The sequence below is a fragment of the Fistularia commersonii genome, chromosome 21, assembly GCF_037954325.1.
Source record: "Fistularia commersonii isolate RoL2024-O1a breed Wild chromosome 21, RoL_Fcom_v1.0, whole genome shotgun sequence".
NCBI classification, from domain to species: domain Eukaryota; kingdom Metazoa; phylum Chordata; class Actinopteri; order Syngnathiformes; family Fistulariidae; genus Fistularia; species Fistularia commersonii.
Window position 1 is genome coordinate 10,441,780 of NC_141304.1, and position 25,116 is coordinate 10,466,895.

The 25,116-nt window shown below is 40.6% G+C and overlaps 1 protein-coding gene across 3 annotated transcripts in view; it reads left to right on the forward strand.

The window, feature by feature from the left end:
• plxnb1b (plexin b1b) overlaps positions 1-25,116 on the forward strand; it is a 94,935-nt gene that overhangs the window by 29,781 nt on the left and 40,038 nt on the right. For 2 of the 3 annotated variants that reach the window (XM_086167730.1, XM_086167732.1), the window contains exons 3-5: positions 3,784-3,860; positions 23,271-23,360; positions 23,612-24,782. In XM_086167730.1, the coding sequence (XP_086023856.1) occupies positions 23,622-24,782 (1,161 nt within the window). In that variant the 5' untranslated portion in view covers positions 3,784-3,860; positions 23,271-23,360; positions 23,612-23,621. The remainder of the gene's footprint in view (positions 1-3,783; positions 3,861-23,270; positions 23,361-23,611; positions 24,783-25,116) is intronic. The other variant, XM_086167731.1, reaches the window with a different exon arrangement.

A 25,116-nucleotide genomic window follows, 5' to 3' on the forward strand; every position in this document is an offset into this window, starting at 1 on the left:
GTGTTAAACTTCTCTTTAGCTGGAGCTAGCTGTGATTGAAATGAGTACAAATCATTGTACGCAAAATTTATGAAGACAACTCACTCAGTTTATCAAGCAGGCATGAACATGCAACTTGCTAAAATATCCGGATTCTTGTTGTTCTCTCTCTAACAGTATCAGTTGTGCTCTTACAGACTGTACTGCTGAGGGCCCACTTTAGGCAGTTGGTAATCCCTGCTCTCTGCCATGAGTGTTGAGGAATGATGGCTTTCAGCGATGCTGCCCCTATAAATATGAGCAGGCAGAGATATGGTTCTTGATATGACCGAGCCAGGGTGGGGATAAGGATTTATTGTTGTCTGCTGTCGAGTCTGTATCTGTAGGCATGACTACACTTGCACACAAACCTGCCTGTGCCGATCCTGCTGTTGGCTCATACAAAAGTTTCGAAAGGCAGTCACTTTTTGTTTTTATTTAGCCCTTTATAGTTACAATTTTTGCATCTGCCTTGGTTAAATCTCAACCTGGGCATTTTAGAAATACTTAAAAAGTATGCAAGGGGCTGAGAAGACAAGGACTGGATAAGGGTGTGCGTTGTTTATTTTTTTCTTTTTTTCCTCAGCAACGTGATGTGTACTGTACTGAAGAAAATCTCCCTTTCTATGCATCACGATGACTATGGTCTGAAGGGCTCACGGTTGTGCCCACAGTGATGTGGTGTCCCCAATCCAGGTGCCACACAGAGCCAGACTACAGTCTGTTTAACAGGAGAGGCACACAGACTGTTTGCTGTCTGATGCCTGCAGCCAGAGCCAAAGCAGCCACACCATCTGCCTCACATGGAAAGTAAAACGACCGCTTAGAATTTCGGAGGGTGCAAAATGGTTATGAGGCTAATTGTGTACAAGAGCATAAAGCTGACTGAGCTGTGATGTCACATCAAAATAACACGATAATCAGATGAAGTCTAATGAAGTGTTGTGATTATTTGCAGCACACAATTTAAAAGCAGCCTTCTTTCAGCTTGCCTCTCAAGGATTTTTGGAAAGTTCATATGAACTGTGGTTTGTTTCCCAGCTTTGTGAGATTAATTTTCTCAGGTCTGAAGCCACTAATCATGCTTGGATTTTGATCAAAATCTCAGATCAAAACCCTTTTGTCGAGGTGATCTCAGTACAGCTGCAAACCAACTCCAGTACTCAGTAATGAGAAGAGACAAACTGTAAAAAAAAAAAAAAGTGACTCTTCCAAACTTTCAAAATACAATCGGTGTAATTCAATCATTGCAGGATGTTAAACACATTATTCTACTAGTCAAGACTAAAGTAAAATATATCCTGTGTTTTACAACATTATTCTAGAGCTAAGTGAATGGGGAGCCGTCTTTGGTTTAATGGTCTTTCCTCTATTCAGATTTCTTTATGCATGATGATAGTGTGTGGAGAATAATATTTATATTATCTGCAACATTTCCTTCTTTCAGTCGAGGCAGGTACGCTGATAGGAAAACAAAAACACTGTCAAACCCAGGTTGTGACCGCTGCAGTATGACTTTTGTTGATGCTTTTGGTGCTCTTGAATTTTTCCCTGTATGAAATCACACTTAACCAAAGTTACAACCCATCGACAGCTTCAGGCCAACGACATATAAGGATGTGAACATTTTAGTATGTTTCCACAGCCTTCAAGAGCCAGAGACCTTGCTTAATAGTAGAGGAATGGTGTTTGTAAAAGCTGCCAACATGGCATCAAATCGCTGTCCATCATAAGAGGGGAAACACTATACCGTTTTTGCAATATTAAAAAATCACAGCCACTGCACCTTAAACATATATTCATTGGAAAACGATGTTGAACAGTCTGGAGGTTTATGTTTAATCTTCAAATGCATGTGTTTTATAATTGAAGAATAATTGTTTGCAGGTTCAGTTTGATCCAAATCTGAATCCTGGTAGACACCAGTATGTAAGAGGTCTTTAAATCCAGACCCCATTTATTTTTGAACTGTCAAAACTGAAATCGAGCACTTTTGAGAACAGAAATAATTGAAAATTTCTCTCTGACTCAGAAATGTGATGCATGGTATTTAAATAAATTCTCCAGCATTGGATGACACCTAATAAGACTTTTTATCCTCTATCTTAAGCTCCCTTTATTCTTTATACTGTATATTGAAAATGGAGGGGTAAGAGATTGCAGTAGTAAGCGTCCCCACTCACACACACACACACACACACTCACACGCACACACGAACAGAACCTGTCTTCTGCTGCCACAGAGGGAGTTGGATGAGATGTTGAATGGGTGAATGGGAGTACTGGTGCATTTTGATTGCACGGCCAGTTGGGATGAGTCATAAATCAAATCTCAGATTTGTTCCGCCTACCAAGCGTCCCCACACACACATCCTCTCCCAGTTTCCATCACCAGACATTCATCAGTATATCTCACTGCGGGCTGGTTCAGACTGGTTGCAGTGGGAAATATCTGAGAACCCCTCCCCCCCAATACCTCCATGCTATGAATATGGATTTTTAACCAAGTGGCTTTTCCTTCTGCTGCCAGAGGAAGCAGTATGTAATGACACAAAGTAGGAGGCGTGTGTGTGTGTGTGTGTGTGTGTGTGTGTGTGTGTGTGTGTGTGTGTGTGTGTGTGTGTGTGTGTGTGTGTGTGTGTGTGTGTGTGTGTGTGTGTGTGTGTGTGTGTGTGTGTGTGTGTGTGTGTGTGTGTGTGTGTGTGTGTGTGTGTGTGTGTGTTAGGCCTTGACTAACCCTAGCACCTCAGTCATCTTATCAGTGTGAAGGCAGCTCTTCAGCTGATATTGTGTGATCTAATTAGATAATTTCAAAGCAGGTCTCCACTGTCTGCTTCTGTATGTGGAAAAAGCATGGCTTATCAATCTGGTGGGGGGTCACCCACTGGGAACCCAAACATCCTCTGGTAACAGTGGACCATGTGGCACCATCAGTATAAATTAGTAGCAGTTTAGTCTTTTGTGAATTTGATGAAATCTGAGTGAATTCCCAGCCTCTGGTGTTACTAGGGAACATGAAAATGAAGGTTTCCTTCACTCTAATTTTTCATTATAGCCACGCTTGCTGTTCAGTGCACTTACAGTTCATTCAACAAAGATTATTATCTTGATTATTTCTAAATAGACTTTATGTATAGTTTGTGGTTCCTTCTGCTGTGAAGACAGTTAAGCATTTTGTGATGTGATACGTGTAAGAAAATACACACACTTTTATCCCTCACACTGGGTCTTTTTAGTCTACTCCTGCAGTGTTGCTACAAAATCTATTTGAATAGTTAGCATACTGGATAGGAGTAATAAATGACATTTTTTGATTGAGACATTTATTTTTATTATCCCTGAAACCTTCTCTTCTATATGGAATATATTTACCTTTGACCATTGCTATTCTCAGACAGATTGGGGCAATATAGTTTAAAAATAATATCTTGTTATTGAATCAGTTGTTTTTTTCATTTCTTTCCTTTTCGCTTAATTGAGTCTGTCGTTTTGTTTCAGGTTTGATACCTATTTTTTTTCATTTTAACACCTTGTAAATATTCAGGTACTTTTTAAGCGTTCCAGCGTCAATACATTGAATGCTGGCTATTGATTTGTTGCAGTGGAAATTCACGACTACACAAATTCCCATCTTAAGCCTCTTTTTGCTTTCTGACTATTATCTGTTGGTCAGTTTTGACACTTCTTTTACAGACATGTTCTGACTTTTCTTCTTTGTAGAGTCAACCTCTTCATGATGGTCATCCTCATCTCCTTTTGTTGCAGCTCAAGCCCCACATTGGCCCGAACTTTATGAGAGAATACAACACAACCTCCTGTCTGTGCTGGAACAGCTGAACCAGGTTAGTAGTAGAATGTCGAGGCATTAAACTGAATGCTAGTCCCAAACAAAGCAGAGTCAACGCCATTTAGGACGAGGCAGTATGTCCAAACATATTCAACATATATGTATTGGGTATGGCTTATGACTTCTCTGCAAAAAAATTTTGCACTAAATGACATTCACGGTCATTCAGTGACTATTTTGTCACTCTTCAACTATTGTTTATAGTGATTTGCAATTTTTAATACATCCAGTAGAAATGGCCCTGAAGAAAGACTGTAAATCAGATAGGGATGATATGAGGAGTTGTGGGCACACACCTAGCGTGTAAGAGTGCACACCCCAACAAGCTCCCACCTCCTGGCTGTTGGCATTCCATGTCCAGGTCACTCAGACCTTGTTTATATCGTGTGTGGGTAAATTCAGGGCAGAGACGACAGGAGCTGTTATCCCTGACCTTCAGTTATGATGATGTGTGTGAGGGCAGAGAGGTAGGTAAGTGACCCTTGTACAGTCTAAAGCCACATGATGAATGAGGCTGTTAAAGTGGAGATATAAGTCTGTGGATTTGTTTTAAATCATACCCTCACCCCCTCATCAATCGCTTCATTGTGTACTAGTCTATCTGTCCGGTCCCTGGAGTGTCATTTACAGCCAGCCATGCTTGTATGTCTTTGTGTTCTCTTATCTGGGATGGCTTCTTGCCTGGAACCTTTTCCAAGTCACTGACAGATGTCATAAATCATGACCATTACTGCTGCAAAAACAAAGCTCTCCATTATCTTAGAATCTCAAATCAGCGTGTTTTTTCTGTCCTTTTAAAAAGATTGGCTTGTTTCCCAAAGAATAAGCTAAATGTCTAATGCCAACATGGCTGATGACATGACTACTGAGTTCTTGTTCAGTCAAAGAACATGTTTTTCTTGTTAAAACACAATTTTAGCAATTAATGCTTTATTTCAAGTAGTCATCAATTTATACTGGAAAACCCTTGGTGAGAAAAGGAGGGAATCATAAATGACTGTTTTACATGTGCAGCACAATGGTTCAGAAAATATTGCAGGATTAGCTGTATTTCAAACCCTGTCATATTTAATTTTTTTTCATTGTCCACAGTTATGAGTACTGAAACTAGTCTTAATAAGACTGTAAAAGTGTTAGTGCTTAGTTTATTACAGTTGGCTGCAGGAAGCCTATCAATGCCACCAGCCTTGCAAGAGAAAGAGAAGCCTCTGACTTCCTAAGCTTTAATGGCTGTAAGCATCAGACAGATGAAAGTGTGAATTATGATATGTATTTACATGGACCCACAATACAAACAATATTACCACGCATGCTGTGATGTAAACGTGTATTCATTTCTCGACAGAAATACAGGCCTCTTCTCAAATTGAAAAAAAGGTCCTTGAAATTTCTACTTTACTCATGTCTTGTCAAACAGGAATAATTTAAAGCCCATTTCTACATCCCTACTGCATTAGTTAAGGGTGGATTTTTAATGTACATCCTCTTAAGGAGGCAAGGCTGAGCTGACAGGGTAATGTTCCTGTTGAATCTGAACACCGAGAGCTGCCACAGTGATGTGCGGGGTGGAGCTGGGGGGCCAGGATGAAGTAGTTCTGCATGGCCAGAGTGAAGAGTGTGCTTTAACAGGAAAGTGGAGCTTCTCTTTGTTCAGGTGTTGGCAGTGAAGATGTCAATGTGTCAAGCCATATGTCATTGTGTCAAGCCACCATAACCTAGACCCACCCACAACCCTGGCAGTTATGTTAGGAAACTCTGCACAGGTCATTAGAACTGAAGAAGCTTCTCGAATGAGAGGTGAAACATCTTCAAGTAAAGAAATTCAAGTTAAGCTGTCATGATAAGGTTTTGACAAGAATTCATTGTATGTCATTTTTCTCGGGGGTTTCCGAAAGTTTTCTTAAAAGACACCACTTTTAATCAGAAGTAGCATGTCTGAGTAAAATATACCATGACCACCTTACATCTCACTTTCTTACTGTTTGTTTTTTTTTTTTTTTAACAACCTCCATTGATCTTTAAGACGCTACAACATTCTTCCTTGCAGCTCATCTTGCAACAAATGCACCTTCCCTTTAATTTCATGTATTTGTAAAAAAGGTGATTTCAAATATGAGGTCTTTTAAATTCATGTTTTTTTTTTCTCAATTTCCATAGATTTTCAAAATATGTCACTTGAATTTCCTGAGGACTTCATGCTCATAAAAAAAACCCAAAATACAATCATTACAGTGAACACAAAGAGCACACTAAAACAGATATCCAGTGGGGTTTAAAAGGTACATAATGCATTTCCATATCTTTACAGTTCAGTCATTCTTCAGCGAATTCTTTTCTGTCAGTTATCTCCACTTTTGGGAATTTAGAAAATCTTTTTTCTTGTCCTGTTATCACAATTGTTGTGTCCCAATGCCTGACAACTGATAGCTTGGCACGAATACAACATTTTTTAAGTAGTACCTCTAGCTTGTTTGTTGTAAAACGTTTTAAAATATATTATATAAATGCAATTCAGATCATGGCCTGAAACAAACTAGCAGAATCCTCCTTTTTACATTTTTTTCCACATTCTGTTACCCTGCATGTCACTTCAGTCAGACCAGAATGTTTTCATAAAACCAGCAACACCTTCACAAAGGGTGAGCCAAACTGCTTTGGCAGGTCCACCTTGAGGGTGGTCCAGGATGGCAAAGCAGATTTTTGTGTTTGCCATGACTCACAGATTCAGATAAAGGTATGGTTCTTATGATGAGAGTACCCTGCTCAAGTTGTCACACAGTTGCATGCCATTTTGTGGCACTAAATGTCTATGCAAGCGTACACAGACACATACCACACACCACATACACATATGCTCATATCTTTGCACAAAAAAATGCTTTCACCAACAAAACGACACAGATGTGTCGAAATAGACAAAGCGTATTTCTCCTTCCTAGACTCCCTCTGTCTCTCCTTCTCGCACACACGCACACACACACACACACACACACACACACACACACACACACACACACACACACACTGACTATGCACCTCCCTTCATAACCTATTCAGAGATTTTGACTAAACTGTCATAGGAGGCAGCTCATAAAGCCACCCTGAGGTCTGCAGCAGGCTGTTGGTAGGTTCGTTTTGGCAGGCTGGCACCTCTAAGAGGAATCTCTGGTATGTAACACTGGCTGGTGAAGTGACGGAGGGTGACAGGACCATGATTGTCCCCAGTTGTCCTCTGTCGGTTGCTAAAGTCTTGCAAGGCTCAAGTTTTCTGGTCTGCAGTTGAAAATTTCAGAATATCACGAATGACCTTTATTCAGCCTGTAGGAGGCGGACTCAAAATATCTTGATGCTGCATATCTCAGTTGTTACACTGAGTGCGTAGCGATACCAATGCCTATTGTGATGGCAGTTAGCAGCTGGCAGTGAAGCCAGGATTAATTTGATGTTAGTGTGTTAGACCAGTTGTTGCTGGTATGTAGCAGTTTGTCACAGCGGGGACAGAATACCTCTCATAGTTTGCAATCTAATTGAGTAGCCCAGTCGAGAAAAAAAAAAATCAAAAAAAGAACATATTACACCTTAGTAGATGTGTGTCACACAATAATTATTGTAGAGACAATTTAACTTTAAAAAAAAAGAAACATTACTGGAACAACTACAGCAGGAAGAACGAGCATTTGTTTTGCTGAAACAAACATCATGGATACACTCAGTGGTATGTTACTGTACATGGTGCACCCATAAAAGGTGTTACAATTATATGGCAGCATCATAGTGGCCGCATTCATTCCCTGGTTCACTTGAATAGTTGCAACTGCAGTTAAGATATCAGGAGGGAAGTTTACATAGAGGCCAAAACATACAATGCTCTGCGGGGGGAGCTGGGTGTTCAAGCCCCATACAAGGTTTATAACTCTGTTTCACAACTCTAACTTAGCAAGAGGATCCTAATTGACTTTCCGTTGATATTGCTTTAGTGGTTCTGACTGTGTTAAGAGGTTGTAGTTAGGTCATATGGTTCAGTAAATCCAGCATTGTGGCGTCTGATCGTATCTTATCCCTCCAACTTGATTAGTCTTGAGTCTTACTTGAACATTGCAGCTCACAGATAATTAGTCTTATTTTTTCGAATGACTCAAACTGTGTGATTTTTTTTTTCCCTGCTCCATGAGATTCTTGTATGGAACCTTCATACCATCCCATTATCTTTATGTTCTTGACTTGTCAATGCCTCTCAATTCCTGTAAGATAGTGATCATTTTTTTGTAAGTTCGGTTACTTTCCAGCCCTCAGACTCTGGCAGGCTGATAAAGGGCCCAAAAGGGGTTTTACACCTTGTTCTCACCTCTGTATATTATGCAACAGGCTCTGCTTCCTAAGCAACACACACACACCGATGCTTTAATAAGCAGCATTATGGAAAACCAGAATTAGGAACCACAAAGAGTGTCTTTGTATTGGTGTTTTACTCAGACACGTATACCCACCCACCCACACACACACACACACACACATTCAAAAAGTATCGGCGAACAGCAGCCAGACGAACATTTACCCTTCACTCTTGCTACCCTGCCCTTGTTATTGGGCAGACAAGCACAGAAAGGAGTCCTTTTAGGACTCTTGTGTGTTTGTCTGCCTGTGTGCGCGCACAGGTTTTGCCCAAAAAGCCTCCGTGGAAGCCTGCGATCCATGCATTGCAAAATCACCCCTCCTGCTCATCCACCAAGAACACACTGCCACTAATAACATTCACTGGTTGCAACAGCCACACACTTAACTGCTTTTTTAGAAAAGAGCAGTGTTCTGTGGAAAAGAGGATTATGTGTATGGAGTCCAAAAAGAGTCAGAGGGGAGGGGGGTTGTATTTTATGTGAGTGACTGGGTCGAAATGAATTTTCAGAGCAGTTTCGTCAGCGTAATCTTTGGTTCATAACTTGTAAATTTACTATGACTGTTTAGGCTTTGCAGTTGTACTATTAGTCTGAATGTTTGAACATGAAAATGAATGCTCATCTTGCCAGCAGTTGTGTGAATTGCACATTGATATCTTCAAATAGGAAGAAACAATGTTTTGAGGCTGAAGTTGAGATTCAAAAGGAACATTTTCGCTTATAATTGTGTTTCGTAAAATGCATTTCTTAGGAATGTCTAAAATGTCAAACTACCTTAGGATATTTGATCACGATTTTTTGGCAGCCCCTCACAGACATTCAATGGGTTTATTGTTGGATTTAAGGTGAACAATGTACTTACTACAATGATGAGCAATGGTGTGTTTGTACTCTTCTGCATTCAATAACTTTTCACAGGAACAATAACGTTGCTTTGAATAATTTAATCTGTTGAAACGAATACACTTTTATATAATATAGATTTATATGAGTTCATCCAGCCCCTACTACAATGTAAATCCCATAATGTAAATGGCATTTACTAATGGCCGTTTTGTTAAATCCATCCATCCATCCATCCATCCATCCATCCATCCATCCATCCATCCATCCATCCATCCATCCATCCATCCATCCATCCATCCATCCATCCATCTGTGTGTCTATCTACTGGTTAAATAATTTTCCAATCGCACGGCGACAGCTCTGCAACGAGGCAACCAATTGTGATCTGGTGAAATTCATATGACCTGGTGATTTTAAGTGATTGTTGCTGCTGTATGAGTTGGTTTGACTCTTTCAGTAACCGCTGGTTGACTGGAATATTCTTAAGGAAAGATCTGAAAAGAGAAAATAACTAGTGAGTGGCAGATGGCTGGAGGAAAATGCTTCACCCTTTGTGAGGTGTTGAGTTGAAAGAGAACTCAAATAATCCCCCCTTAGTGTCAAGATATACAGAAAACCATCTCTCAACATACAACCAATATACCTGGAAGCAAAACAATGCAGCAGCTGGCACTCCTTTCAGCATGTAGCAGGAAATAAAGGCTACAGTTTTCATAGGGTCATTGAAAATGGAAAATAGATTATTCAAAAAAATAAAGCTATGTCTGATGAGTCTCTATTTTGTGAAACAAACAGGATTTTGGGTCCCGCATTGTCAATTTGGAATACTTATCTCATGCTGTCTTTGCAAGTTGCCCAAAATCTCCCTGTCTCCCACAGGATAGACCTTCCTTCCTCTGTCTCTCCCAGCATCCCACTGCCTGACTGCTTCGCCTCTCCCACCACCCAATCTAATTATAACTGCTGTTTGTGCTGCCAGCCATCATGTTTCTGCTCTGGTGGAGGCAAAATATTTCTTTTTCCACCCAATGCTGACACACAAACACATGCACACACTCACATGAATACACGCAATTACACACGGATTTGGAGGTGTTTCTTTTTTTTTTAATACATTATGCAGAAACATGGTATTTCTGTTAAAAAAAAAGTTTGACTCTATGGCATGACAGTGCTCATAGCCAATTTAGTTGTGGGGAAGACACATTGTTATCATGTCTGCAAAGAGATAATAATGTCTATTGATGTTTTCTCAACAGGACTGGATAACTTCTCAAAAATATTTAATTCAATATCAGTGTATGAAAGATTGTGAAATTTGATTAAAATGGTGTTATTCAGAAAGAAATTTTGACCTTTCACTTGTGTAGTTTTTATCGTCTCTGCCATGTATTTGCGTATAGACAATAAATCTTCCTGGTGAGGCTAAAGAAACATCTTTTAAAATAGAACATGTCAAGTCCTCTCAGGAAACACAGCAAATTTCATGAAAGTCAGTGTTTCTTTACTGTCTAGATAAAGAACCTCTGTTTAAAATTTATATTTCAATTGCTCAGTGGTCTTGAAGTAGCCTGAAAGCCCGGAAAAAAAGCAGGGGGTATGCATCTTTGCCCGACTCGATCAAAATGACCTGAACATATTGGGGATTACTGTGAATGAGTTGGCACAGTTTGCGTTGATGTTTGTATCAGCCGCTGACAGTTTGGTCTCATAAATGAACACGCACACAGAGTAAGAATGAAATTTCGATATTATAGTTGTTTGGGATACAATATTCTGTGTAACCAGAAAATGTTGGCAACCACAGTTACTGCTGCTGCTCCACTGGTTACAATCTTCAGAGTCAGCATTGTGCTCTAACATGAAACCTCACACTGCAAGGCTAAGGAGCACTAACAAGCTGTCAAGGCCTGAGGGGCCACGTGTCTGGTCCTCGGTGACTTGGGTCATTAATATGGAGCAGCAGCTCCAAGCTTTGGTCAAGTACTCATGCACTGCATCAAACCATAGCGACCCACTGAGGGTTAGACAAACCCTGTGCCAGCACATCCACCTCTGCCAGTTAAAGGTAGAAGTGCTACAGCATAAAAACTAAAGGTGTTTTCAATCATCAACAGAGGTAGTTACTGAGCTGAGTCAATATCCCAAGCCAGCATAGCAGACCAGCTTCCTACCTGACGACAATGTTGTTAGAGCCAAAAGCACAGCTGAACAAGCATCCGTAAACAACAGACATCCTTCCTCGTGTGGCGCTTGTACTGTTTGGGGCATACAAATGGATGCAATCCAACTGTGTGGTGAATGATCGATGGCTTTGTGTCAGAGATCGATACCATTTATATATACATGAATGAAGTGACGTATTTTACTCAAATGAAATTCAATACACACTCAGAGCAAATCAAATTTGATGCTACGCTATTCCTGAACTGCTATTTTTTGGCTCAAACATAAATGCTGGATGATCAAGATGTTGTTTATCAAACTAGTGCTGTTTCACATGCCGCCATGGGTTAATTTGAAGTTTGGTCTGACTCATCTCGTAGGATTCTGTTTGTTTCCCCATTAGCCTCATCACAGACTCCATCTCACTTTTAAGTGCCTAGTATAGTCCATTGTGTGAAAAGACACAAATATCCCTTCTAGCAAGAAGCAGTCGGTTGTGTTTATTGTCCAATTGGGGGAAAACTGTCAGTTCTTGACATCATCAACAAAGTAGTTCTTGCTGTTGTACAGCTTTAAGTGTAGAAGTGAACATGTAAAACTGTTGTCAGGAGTCAGCAGACAAGTTCAGGTGCCTCTACTCTTACTGCTTTGTTTTAACCTGGGCAACGCTATCAATATAAATGCATTATAATTGGTATGATGATGGATTCCCCTTTGCAATATTTCTGTCATCATAAATGGAAATTGGAGCTAGAGCAGGTTGGGCATGATAATTGGGTGTGAAGAGACAAGGTGTGTTTAAAACCACATGAAAGATTCAGTGATTATTGCCTGAATGAGAACCATGCCTTGACTTGAAAAAGCTCTCAATTGAACTGTTTTCTTACACAGGATGACAGATATACCAAGGCACTGTGCATGCCTGAAAGAGACATCCGGCTCAGAAAAATTGTGTGCAGAGCTACAATATTCATTAGGCCCCGAATGAATTATCAGACACAAATGCCACACTGAAATGGTTTTATGACTGGGCTCGTGCAAAATTGGGGGAAAAAGATGGCCCTTTTCATGCGCTGTTACTTCTGACGTTGAAGTCTTTTATATGACTTTTGGCCCTGATTAAATTTTCTCTTCTGACATCGTGTATGTGGTCAAGTCCGTGGTTGTTCAGAAACACAGAGCCACAGTGTTGAACAGTAAAAGTATGGGGCACTATGCCGGTAAGTCAAGATGCTTGAATAATTCAGCCAAATCCTGCACTGAGATGTGTGCGTTTCATACTTTCAAAATCAAAACTGCTTCTCTTGTCAGAAAGTTATGTTACTCAAATTCAAAGCAAATCTAATGGTTTCTGGTGGTTTATAACCAACAGGAAAGACAACAGTGGGTCCATTTTGTGACTTCTTGTCATTCCATCATTTTGGTGCCTTGTAACTAACTGACTGAAAATGAGCAGTCAGGAAAAAATAGCACTCGTCATTCCCTCTTTTCCTCTGCGTCAGAAGACTTTGAATTCTTTCTTGATAATGTGTGCATAGTTCTGCCTGCCATAATCAGCATGTAAAATCACAAGCTATAATTTGCCTGCAAAGGCATTGCCTCATGAAAACACAAATGTGCACTAACACAAGCTGCGTGCACTCGTGAACATTTGGCCTTCCTAGTGTATTACTGCTGGACTTTGTACTGCTCATATGAGCGTGATCACAGCTGATATCACAGTCCACTGGAGCAGAGACACACTGTGGCTTCTGTGTGCTTCCAGCACAGCCCAATAATCCTCTGCTCTCTGTTCAGTGTTTGCCAGCCCTCCTCTGTGGGCTTATTTAAGTCAAGTGTTTGCTTTTACATTTTCATGTTTTTTTTTTTTTTGTTTTTTTTTTTTTTAAACTTAAAGGGTCTTGGATAGAGGCTTGTTGTTGGCTTGTTTGATGTGGTGGGATCTGCCTGTAAATAGTGAAAAATGGCCCTTATAATTTCCCAGATGAGAGCTTGTCTTATGTCTCATTTTCTCAGACTATCCCAAAACAGTCCTAAAGATGCAGTATTGTGCTACTTCTCCAAAAGTGACTTGCACTGTGGACCATTTGAGGGTTTCAATTTGCAGACTACAGTGCTTATGATAGATAATTTACTACTATTTACTACTTACCACTACTTTACTACTTATTTTAAACCAGGCCTGATGTTTCACACAACAAGATGAAGGTGTTTTGGTGTCTTAACTTCTTAACCAGTCAATTAGTATTTGACTTATTCTAACGACAAGTTTTTTTTTGTCTACACCTGTGCAAGAAAAACCTTCCTCTGAACACAAACACACTTTTTGACTTTGTTGCAAGTTAAATGGAAAAAGTGCAATTTCCCAGCTATGGGACCAAAAAGGGTCATATCTAGGTCACCTGACATCTTTCCAACAGGTGAGAGCATCACGGAGGTCTGACCATTTGTTATGCTTTTACACAGCCTGTCCAGAAATAGCTGCGGGGTCCATAATAATGTTAGACTTTTATTTATTTATTTCTATTTTTCCTCAGCTGAAACTTAAATGTTTTATCACAATTTTTGCTCATCTTTTAGTCCACAAACTTGCAACTACTTACCCTGATGGATTAAAAATAATCATCCAAAATTAATCAAGGGTTGTTTTTTTTCATGTTCAGGATTACATTCCTCCTGTAGTTTTGACTTAATCTTCCACTGGAAAACTACAGATATATGGAAAAAAAACAACTCAGATTTGCAGAGCAGCGTCCAGACACTACTAATACATTCGTGTTGACTGTGCTCTCAAAACACACAGCCAGTGGGCACAAGATGGCCGGGAGTGTGGTAACCCTTGGGGCCCGTCAAGGCATGTAGCCAAAGGCTTGTGTCCATAACTGGCTGTGGATATGCACTGGGCTGGGACAGAGCAGACCAGTGTCAAAGGTTGTGTTTGGGTAATTTGCCTCTGGATAACTGCTGCCCTGCCCACGGAGTGTCTGGATTGAACCAGTAAAGCTTTTCAATGCATGGCTTGTTCTCCAATACTAAGTATTATGGTAAATTACCCAGTGCATCTTGTTGAAGGTTTATTTCTTAGGTGTTTCCTGATCTTTGCTCCCCCCTATGATCTGGGTTTTCAAGGTCCTCAGAGACCCCCTCCAGATCTCGCCCCGTTTATAAAAGAATGGGCTCAGCGTGCCGTTGCAGCACTCACGGCAGATAAATGGCATGTTTTGCAGAGTGCATTAACTTGGTAATGACAATGTTTGCCAATCTCTGTGAGTTGCCACCCTTCTATTATGTTATTGTGAGTCAGCCTTCTAAAGTGGCTGCCTAAACAAAGGAATTATACCCTCATGCACACTTTATCTAACCAAACCCACAGTGGTATATCTGGACTTACATGCCACCCAGTTATTGACAGTTTTTATCCTGTTGCTTTAGTTTTAAACCAAAGTACAAGCTTGAATCACGTAGCTGCCTACATGTAATAATCCATCTCTTCATAGACCATCAAGAAAAACACTGTGTGTGTGTGTGTGTGTGTGTGTGTGTGTGTGTGTGTGTGTGTGTGTGTGTGTGTGTGTGTGTGTGTGTGTGTGTGTGTGTGTGTGTGTGTGTGTGTGTGTGTGTGTGTGTGTGTGTGTGTGTGTGTGTGTGTGTGTGTGTGTAGAATATGCACTGTGAGTGGATGATAAAATGAATAAGCTAATGTTTGACTAAAGACATTAGAATATTTGTGTGTGTGGCAGGAATATAAAATGTGTGATATATTTGTAAGACAAGCTGTCCAAGAATGTTTTCATTTTTTTGGACAACCTTGGCTTAACCTTGGTTTTGGTCATGGTTTCGATTTATAAAAAAAAAAAAAAAAAAAAAAAAAAGAAGGGAGAAAAAAACCTTGACGTGAGGACCACAATGCAAAATATGCTTTTTTGTCATTGAATTATAACCTCTTGATATACGTTGTCTTTCAGACATCAAACCATTTATATGGTAATTAACAATTTTGCCCTTATTACACACGCCGATCAGCAACACAACTGAAGAGTTTCTTCTATCTTGACTAGTTGTCCCATTCACATACACACCCTGCAAAGCACCACAGCCACCCACTGTCATATAATGATAATGTTGTGTTTGTATATAGCAAAACCTCTTTTTAAAGGGGATTTATGACTATTTTAAGATAAAATAAAGGTATTCACAAGTACAACTATTCTACACTTGCATAAATAGAGAATATATTACACTTGATAGTTATTTCAGTCTCTCAATATGGAGACCCATCCAACTTTGTCTGAAACCTAATAACACCAAAGTTGAATAACTGAAATATGACGGGCAGAGAAACCATAATCCCTCAAGATCCTTCACACATCCCTTGTCGATGCTATATTACGTGTGTGCCAAGAGCCGCACCCGTCTGCACCTGAGTTACGATACAGATAAAGCCGGAAGACTTTTATTGCTCCCTGTCTGGCAGCTGTGGCTTTGGGTTTATGATACTCCTGGTGACATGCTGCTAGCTCATATTCGTGGGCCATAACAACTAATTCCACTGCACTTGTATTCCTTTTACAGTGACTACAGACAGTTGAAGCTTGAGTGTTAGCAAATTCAATGTTATATTATCCTTGCCAATAATTGTACAAAGAGTGGGGACTGTGTTAAACTTTAATTACTTACAGATACATGATAGGCAATCCCAATATGACCCAATGTTTGAGCTTAGCATTTTATTCAAATAGGCAAGCAGTCAACACTATAAGGTTGACAGTGTTAGTCAGCTACCATTTTTAATCCTGTTATTAATATACTTCTGGAGTGATCTGATCACAGTTGACAGCTCTTGAGTGCATGAGTTGACATTTGGCAGTAAACTGTGTCTCCACATGTTCCCCAGCGACACTGATCAGATCTTATTTTCCACTGAGGATGTACAAAGTGTGTTAATTATGTATGCAAATATATAATATACAGTTATTTTTAACCAATGACTTAGCCTGTGACAATGCATTTCAGGGGTAATGTGAATAAAACGATCACATCAAGTGAAACTCTTCCAGGCATTTATTCGTTCATTTGTCTTTATTCGTCATCATGCAGTTAGAGTCATGGGGACGCTGGAGCCAATCCCAGCTGACTTTGGGCCGTGAGGCCAGATACTCCCTAGTCTGGTCGCAGCTGATGACAGAGCCACATATCGAGACATAAAACCATTCACTCTCATTTTAAAGTGGTGGATTGTGCTGACCCACATCCACTCTTTGTCAGTGACCTTTTAAATGCACTGAAGATGGAACTGACATCATTATTTAGGTCTGAACGACGTTGAGCGAGGCTTACTTTTAACAAAACTTAGCCAGGCATGTTGTCATTTTAAAATTGAAAAGCACACATCACACGCACCTGGGTGATGCCTGGGGAATGTTTTCGCCCCATAAATAACATATGATTTCAACCGTTTCCACCCATTGCTATTTTGGAATATTTGTCAGCAGGCTTTTTGCTGTTTCCATTGGTGTGTAAATAATTAACTGCAGCTCCAATTTCCAATGCATAGAGTAGCTATAAAAGGATCAGGTGGTCCTTCAATGTGGCCCAGGTGACCTTTTTGTTTACATCTGTATTAGAATTTGGCTAACTGTGTCCCAGACCTTTCAGCTCAGTGAATGCAGTAATGCCTTATTTTACTGTATTTACTGAGCTGAAGAGATTTAAATCTCTTATAAGACATTCAAAATGTTTGATGTTATTGCATTATTGAAAAACTTCGGACTGACAGGCCAGAGCTGTTGTTGTCCACACATGAATTTGATATACTTATGAAAGAATTGTGATTAACATGGGAACTCACTGTAATTTATCCTGATTGATCAGTATTAGTCCATCAGTCGTATCAGACTTGGCACTAGAGGTTTTTTTTTTGTTTTTTTTTTTATAGAATGTTTATTTCTGATGAGTTTTAAGACATTCACTTTTCACTCACACAGTCCATTTGTATAAAGCTTGCATGATTTCAGTTTGCAGTGTGCGTGAAAGGAGCATTACTCAGGTGATCTGATCATAGAATGATGAAACAAGGATTCCCGGTCAATTAAACCCCTTTCTCATTGTTAGAATAAATTCCTCCACCACCAACATGCTGTTAAAATCGTGCAGCTATCTTTTTGTTTTCTTTTTTGTCTACTTGCTTAGTCAGAATGAGAGGGAAATTTGTAATTTCTTTGACAATTTGAGTTGTTGTTTTTTTTTTTAACCAAATTCCATTGTGATTATGGTGGCTGATATTTCTGGTCTATTTTGGATGTTTAAAAAAAATTAAAACTGGAGCAATGAGTCATTCAATGACAAAGGCCATCATGACTGACATACACTCCCTTAGCGCCCCATTGATTCATGAGAAGGAAAGAGGACACACACACACACACACACACAACTTGGGGCCATATCCATGGAGCATTGCGATGATCCCTGAGACCCGGATATCCTTCCTCTCTGGTCTTTGGGCTCAGCCTCTGTCATCCAGGGCTAGTTTCAATGGGGCTTTAAACTTTAACAACCATGGGAACTTTCTTCCCTCAGCTTGCTCCTCTGCAGTGACAAGTGGCCCTCTTACCACTGAATCCTGACTCGAAAGAGTCACTGTCATCTCAGTGAGCGACAGGACCTCGGGCCTTAAAAGGCCCGGCCTGTGGAAATCAAGAGACTGTTATGTCTTTATTGTTGGAAAGAGGTTTTCCGGAAGAAAGCGCAGAAGAGAGCAATGGTTTCCCTCCTCCTCCTCATCGTCTCTCCCTGCAAAGTTCACCAGTTGAGGCGGAATTTGTACTTAGATGGGTGACAATTGTTGAGGGTTTCTCTATAAATAACCTCTTGTGAGCCTTCCAGCCAGGCTGCTTGGCTCCAGGACCAGAAGCCAAACTAATCGAGTGAGCAGAAAAGGAATATACACCTCAAGTTCTGACACAGGCCACTTACTGCTTCTACCTTTTAAAAAGTTACTGTGAAACGATGTACAATATATTTTTGAAAGACTAATTTCCTTCCCTTGGTATTTTCCTTTTTTTTCAGCTGTCATTCATGGCACTTTTGCCTATAATACAGTACCATTAATTGATGGATCACCTAGCAGAGCAGGGTTGCTATAAAATTTCTGTCAAAGAAACTGAGTCAGGGTAGGGAAATTTTGTCTAATTTCAGTGTAACATGGAGGTAGTTTTGACTGGCGGTATGTGTATGATGCCAAATGTATTCTTTCTATATATCTTGCAATCACTAGTGCTTTTTGGTGTCATCATTGTATAATAATTTATGATTTTTAAAATGGGGGGGGGGATTTATTGGGCAAGTCAAGCATTAACCTACAAAAACAAATGTAAGTGTAGTGGATCAAAGTTCAAATTCAGTTCATCAAAATGATGAGAACATCAAACGTGGTGGGCCCTCTGTGAGTTCAGCTGATTTTGGTCCACAGAGGTGGTCCAATGGATGTGATGCTTGTTCTGAGAACCTTTTGGTCTTACATCTAAAAGCTGCTTCACCCGTGTGCTAAAAATGTAGTTTGAGACATCCTGATAATGTAGATGTATCTTCTCAATATTCCCACCAGGGCCGTTGTAAATGATCTACTCTTAAATATTTTGACATCTTAGTTTTTTCCTAAGAAAGGTCAGTTTTTAGATGAACACATCTATTCATATTGGTATTGGGCCACAAATCCTTGGATATGGGTTAGCTTGGTGTAGCTCCTTTGCATCAAAAAAGTCTGAAGTGCTTTTGGCAACTGATAAAGATTCCTCCTGAGTGCCTCCCCTTTAAGGAGTTTCGGGCGCGTCCACCTGGCAGGAGGCCTTGTCGTTGACCCAGAAGAAACTGGAGGGATTATCTATCCTGTACGGCCTGAAACGCCTTGGGGTCCCCTTGGAAAGGCTAGAGTGCGTCACTGGGTTGACCTCCTCAGTCTGCGACGTCAACTCTGTTTGGATAAGCAGAGGAATGATAAATGAAAGAATGATTGACTGACTGAACACAAGTGCATGATGTATGCCGTGAGGGCACGCTGTCCCATGATATTCAAATTGTGGTTCAAAATGGAATGATTTCCTTGGTTTATTAATGGGCATCATCCACATTCAATACAGTTGTACTGTAGTGCTGAGCAAAGGACAAATATCAAAAAAAGACCAGTTGTTTTTTTCCTCTAAATTTCTGGTGTGTTCATATTATTGCAGACTTTTTTGTGCAAATGTATTATATGTACATGTTTATAGTAGGTCATTGTACAGTTCAGGTTACACAGAATGTAAAAGGTGGCTTGAGAACCCATCACATAACACAGCTACAGTGAAAAATTTTAACAAGTGAATGTCACGGATGCTCTTCCTGTCCGCTGAAATATTTTCAGTGGCTTTGTGGAAGGACACACGTTGTTAGAGCCATCCAGTGTGTTGAGCAGGTGTTACAAAAATTCAAGTCATTTGGGAGATATAAATACAGGTGAATAAATGTACCAGTTCACCCAGTGGATAACTCAGTGTGATATATATAGCAGACACAATTTTAATGTTGAGGAAGAGATTAACCCCGGACCCTGGCAGCCGCGTCCTCCTGCTTCTGCAGTTTACAAGTCACCCCTGATGGTTTACATGGCTCACATAGCCCTCCAGCAACCGTTGTACTGCGGAGAAGTAGTTGATGGCCAGTGTTTGTGTAATTGAACACCAGGGGGTTTCAAACAACCACTAAAGTGTCCTTTGTAAACACTGTTTGTTGATGTGAAGACGATAGCTGATTGCAGATGGTTGTCTTCACTCAAGGCCTCGCTGCATGTGCATGTCTGTGGGCATTTTGGAGTGTGTTTATTTGTTTTAAAGTGTGCAGAGGAGGCAGGGGAGGACTTGTTACAGGCATGTATTTTTGTTCTTACCCCGTTGTGTGTTTACGCACACAATCATGTCACTAATTAGAACAAGCTTCATTTCCCCCTGTCTTCTTTCTGAGAATGATGAGGTGTTGAATGAGGCATTATGGGTAGGAAATATAATTAATGGTTGAATGCCCCTCTGTCTCTCTCCCTCTCTCTCTCTCTCTCTCCCACCCGCTCTCATTATAATCAGTCACAATCCATCAGGTCCAGGGCACCACTGAGGCTTGCGAAGACTTGTTTGCAGTGGGTCCCCTTGCTGTTCCCACTCTTCTGCAACTCCCCCCTTATTCTCCTTTCACCGTAAGCTTCCTGTAACTATGTAGTTTTTGTTTTGTTTTTTTTCCCCCAAACACGCTTCATCCTCCCTGCTGTTGTCTCCCCCACAAAGCAGGATGGGAGGATTTAAAAGGAGTGAAAGGCTGGACCCAGTGAAGCAAATGATGACTCAATTGAATGTGTCTCTCAGGAATGCACCGTTATGGTGTGAAGTTCTTTGGCTCAAGTCCTGCTCATTTTATAGGCCATGCTGTGTTGCTGGTCCTGTGTTACTTTTCGTCCTTGCTGCTACATGTCAGCTTCAGTCGTGCGTTTACAGATGAGCAACAGTACGGTTTGATGAGATTGGATTGGTTGTACAATCATTGTTTACCAAACAAAACCGCAATGAAATTAAAATGTCAATCCAAGTATTGTCAGAACTTTTTGCTGACTTTAAGTCATTAGAGAAGTTGAGAGAGAAGCAGTACAATGTGAACGATATTCTTAAATCCATAATTATCATTGAATGTATTTTCTCATCCAGAATGTATCTTGTGGGATATTGGAGAAAAAAGGTGAAAATATGCAGAATCCAACTTTCTTTTCTGGATTAAGTTGACTTCAGGGATGAACCATATGAAGCACTTTGAAATGAGATGTTGGTGTTCTGGTACTGTAAATAAAGACCTGTCGTTCAAGGACATCAGTGGTCTTTCCATGGACAGTGTCTCGACAAATTGTGCCTTTTTGTGTTCATTTAATCTCTTTGGCATCTTTGTAATTCCGTTTTAATCTTGTAAGCAATATAGCTCATTTATCACAGTTCAAAACTCATCAAAAGCCATCCTACAATGATCCATCAGTCAGTCTCTCAAGAGGATAATTTGAGCCATTGGGATGTGAATCAATTGTTAGCTGCCTAATTCAATCTCTCAAACACTAATTTGTTGGCATGAATAAGCGATACAGGAGGTCCAAAAAATTTATCACCACTTATCTATCTTCATAGCCCCCGACACACACACACACACACACACACACACACACACAGTCTGAACAGTCTGAAACAGTCTGAAATCCTGTTGCTCTTGTGAGTTTTGCTAAACTGTGTTTTTTGGTTAATGAATGCTTAATTTCTTCTCTAATAAATCAATTAACAATTAATTACAAGTAAAACAAGAAGATGGTTGAAGAAGTTTGTTTTCTCATCATTCTTTCTTTGTTATCTTATCCACCATTGCCTTGCTGAAGTAGCCATAACAAAACCTAGAAGGGCTTTAATTTGTCATAAAAGTGTATTTCTAATGAAGTGAATACATTTCTTTGTTCTCATGCACCTCATAGCATGTATGAGGTTGAGCTTGATTAGATTACACTTAACTATCTTCCCAGAGTAAAGGCAGGTCCGTTTACTGCAGGATTTGGTCAAGATTTGTAGCTTTTGGCAGGAGCAAAATTAAAATGAATGAGGGCCCTACTTGCTTGTTATTCTTGGATAAATACATTCAAATTTTGAAGAAAGGCCTTCCCACATCATAGTGACCCACCGCTGTGTTTCATTTATTATACAGCCTGTCTGTCCAAATGAAGGAAGAGGAGAAGGACTGTATTTGTTGAACTGGAGCTTCACATGCCTTTCATTCCTGACTTCTCTCCGGTGGCTCAGAACTGGTGGTACCCCAGGCCGTAAAGCCTCGACCACAATTGTCACACTGACCATAGAGTTCAGTTCCAATCACAAAACCTTTGCCGAAGCAATGAAATTGTTTTCTCCTGACCCAGAGGTCAAAGGAGACAACCTCTCACCTAGTTTAGATGAAACGATTTGGAGGAATTAGTTAGTTTGCTTGGCCTATGCTCCTCAGTAACTGCATGTAGATACGCAGGGATGTCCAAGAGCGGAAAAAACTGACATTTTAAAGGAAATGAGGTAATTTGGTTTTAATCCACATTAACTTGTAATTAAGGATGATTAATTTATGCTCTAGTAAATTGTTAATTTTTTGTCCTTTTCAGTCTTTCTGGTGTTGGCACATTGCCAGGCCTTTAGCCCCTTTCCCACAATCAGGAGATTGCCACCAACAAAGCAAGCTTTTTAACACTCATAGTGTGGCAGGGACACTGGGAGAATTAGAAACTGGGTGAGGACTGGGCTGTTCAACAGGTTGAATAGTGTCCTTTTCAGTCCGTTCCCCAACCTCCCCTTTTCGGAAAAGCCTGCTGGAGGTCCGCCCGGTCTCTTAGAAGATAATCCTGCCTCTGTTCCAGCAAGGAGAGTGTGATGGCAAAAGAGAAGAAGAAGAGCAGGGTGGAATAGAAGAGGAAGCTGAACTATGAAAAAGGACGACTGATGTAAGGCAACATTCAGAACAGGATGAGACTTTATTCTATTTCACAATCTAAGAACTATAGATACAGGTGTAACCCCCCCCAGATTCTCATACTGCCCTTTCCCACTCACGGACGCTAGTTTTTCTGACATGAGGTCTGAAACCAAAGTGTATCCCATCAATAAGTGGTTGTGTACTGGGTGAGTTTGGGTGCCTCTGAAAGCTTTCAACTGACACCGCTTGACTTGGCCTCTGCTGAGGCGTTTTTTAACATGCAAAAATGGAAGTAGCCTTTGAGATGTAGAGCTGACTTGAATTCCAAACAGAACGAGCTTCCCCTGTCTTTCCAAAAGGGATGGCAAAAAATATCTGTGGACAGTAAATACGAGTTTGGCTTCGTGAGCTTCGTATTGGGCTTTTTTTCCTGTGTTAACTTGTACTTTATGAACTTCAGTAACCGTATGCTTACCTCTCCTCCTATTGTGTTACAGGTTATGTCCAGAAACATGGCTTTTTAACCCAGAGCTGCTGAGAGGTCAAGAGGTGAAATTGCCTCTGTTGAACACAGCGGAAAACAAATGGTGAGAAGTTTATATCTTAGTGTTTGCTATCGTTGTAGTCATAGTAAAATTTTAAATCCCTGTTATTTTCTTTTTACACTCAAAGTACTCAGTATTGTCTTTTGAATCATTAGCATTCTGATAAGGGAGCAAGTGGCTTTTTAACTTTTCAGAGATCATGAAAGTATATCAGTTACATGCCAAGGATCTTTTTTTTTTTTTTTTTTGGTAAGGATATAAGGTGTTTCTCACAACTTGTCATTTCCCCTCAGCTCTGCTGCCATGCCTCCCGGGAGGATGTGTCGTCTTCTGAGATTAGCAGTGCGAATACTGCTGTCTGTCATGCTGCTAGTAGCAGACTGGCCTCTAACTTCATTGTCCAGTTATGTTGTCCAAGGAACAGACTCTTCCCCCTCAAGCTTTTATCCCACCTTCACTTTGAATGACACAGAATTTGAACACTTGGCCCTGCATCCTGATCCGAGTGTGGGTTGGGTCTATGTTGGGGCCCGCAACCATCTCTTCCAGCTGGATCGGTTCCTCCAGCTTGAGCGCCAAGATAACACTGGCCCCATAACAGACAGCCGGGACTGCTTGCCTCCTGTAACTCTAGGCAATTGCCCTCAAGCAAAGCTCACCAACAATCATAACAAACTTTTGCTGGTCAATCCTTACTCCTCGGAACTTATTACTTGCGGGAGTGTCAACCAAGGAATCTGCCAGAAACGCAGTCTGGACTCTGTGAACATAGTATTGTTTTCCACTGAGAGACCAGTGGATACCCAGTACGTAGCGGCTAATGACCCCGATGTAAGTACTGTTGGACTCATCGTCCAGCCAGATGCCCAGAAGCAGCCAGTACTGTTTGTTGGACGAGGCTACACCAGTAGCCACCCACCGATTTCCACACGAAACCTCAACCAGGAGCCCATATTTTCTTATGAGGAAACTGCTAAGTTAGCTGTGGCTGGACGACTCTCTGAATATGACCATCATTTTGTAGCCTCGTTTTCCCACCGCCAGCATGTATACTTCCTCTTCTACAGGCGGGACCTAAAGTCACAGTCAAGGGAATACCGCACCTATATCTCACGTGTATGTTTGGACGACCAAGCCTATTATTCATATGTGGAAGTGCCCTTGACATGCCGTTCAAGAGCAGGAAAAATATACAATTTCCTGCAAGCTGTTCAGCTGGGGCTGTCCAAGGATGGCCAAGTGAGGCAGGGCTCCGAGATTCTTCTTGGCGTATTTTCCACTCATCTAGCTTCATCAAATCGGCCCAGTGAAGACTCAGCCCTCTGCATGTTTTACCTTGAGGATGTGGACCGTAGGATTAATTCGACCAGAGACCTGTGCTACACTCAGATCGGTAAAGAGTCCGGTGCTGAGGCGGCCTACATTGAATATGAAGTCAAATCCAACTGTGCCAACCTGCCGGAGGTGAGTTCAGTAATTTGTCTGCTGTCTATTTACTGCATCCTTTGTTATCAGGGGTGTCAATTTTTTTTCAAATGGATATATCAATTTTGAAAAGACAAACTACCTCACGTTGTCAAAGTTAATTGTGTTAACTTGTCACATGTGAAATACATATGTTTCATATCAGATTATTCATTGCTGATGCAGTCAGTGAAAGACTGCTCAGCCTTAAACACGTTGATGTATGGGGGAAACAGGTTTGGATGCTGGAAAGTATAATTTATCTATTTATTTGCACTGCTTTTATTCTGTTCTTCTGCAACAGCGTCTTGTTTTTTTTTTTTCTTTGTAGATT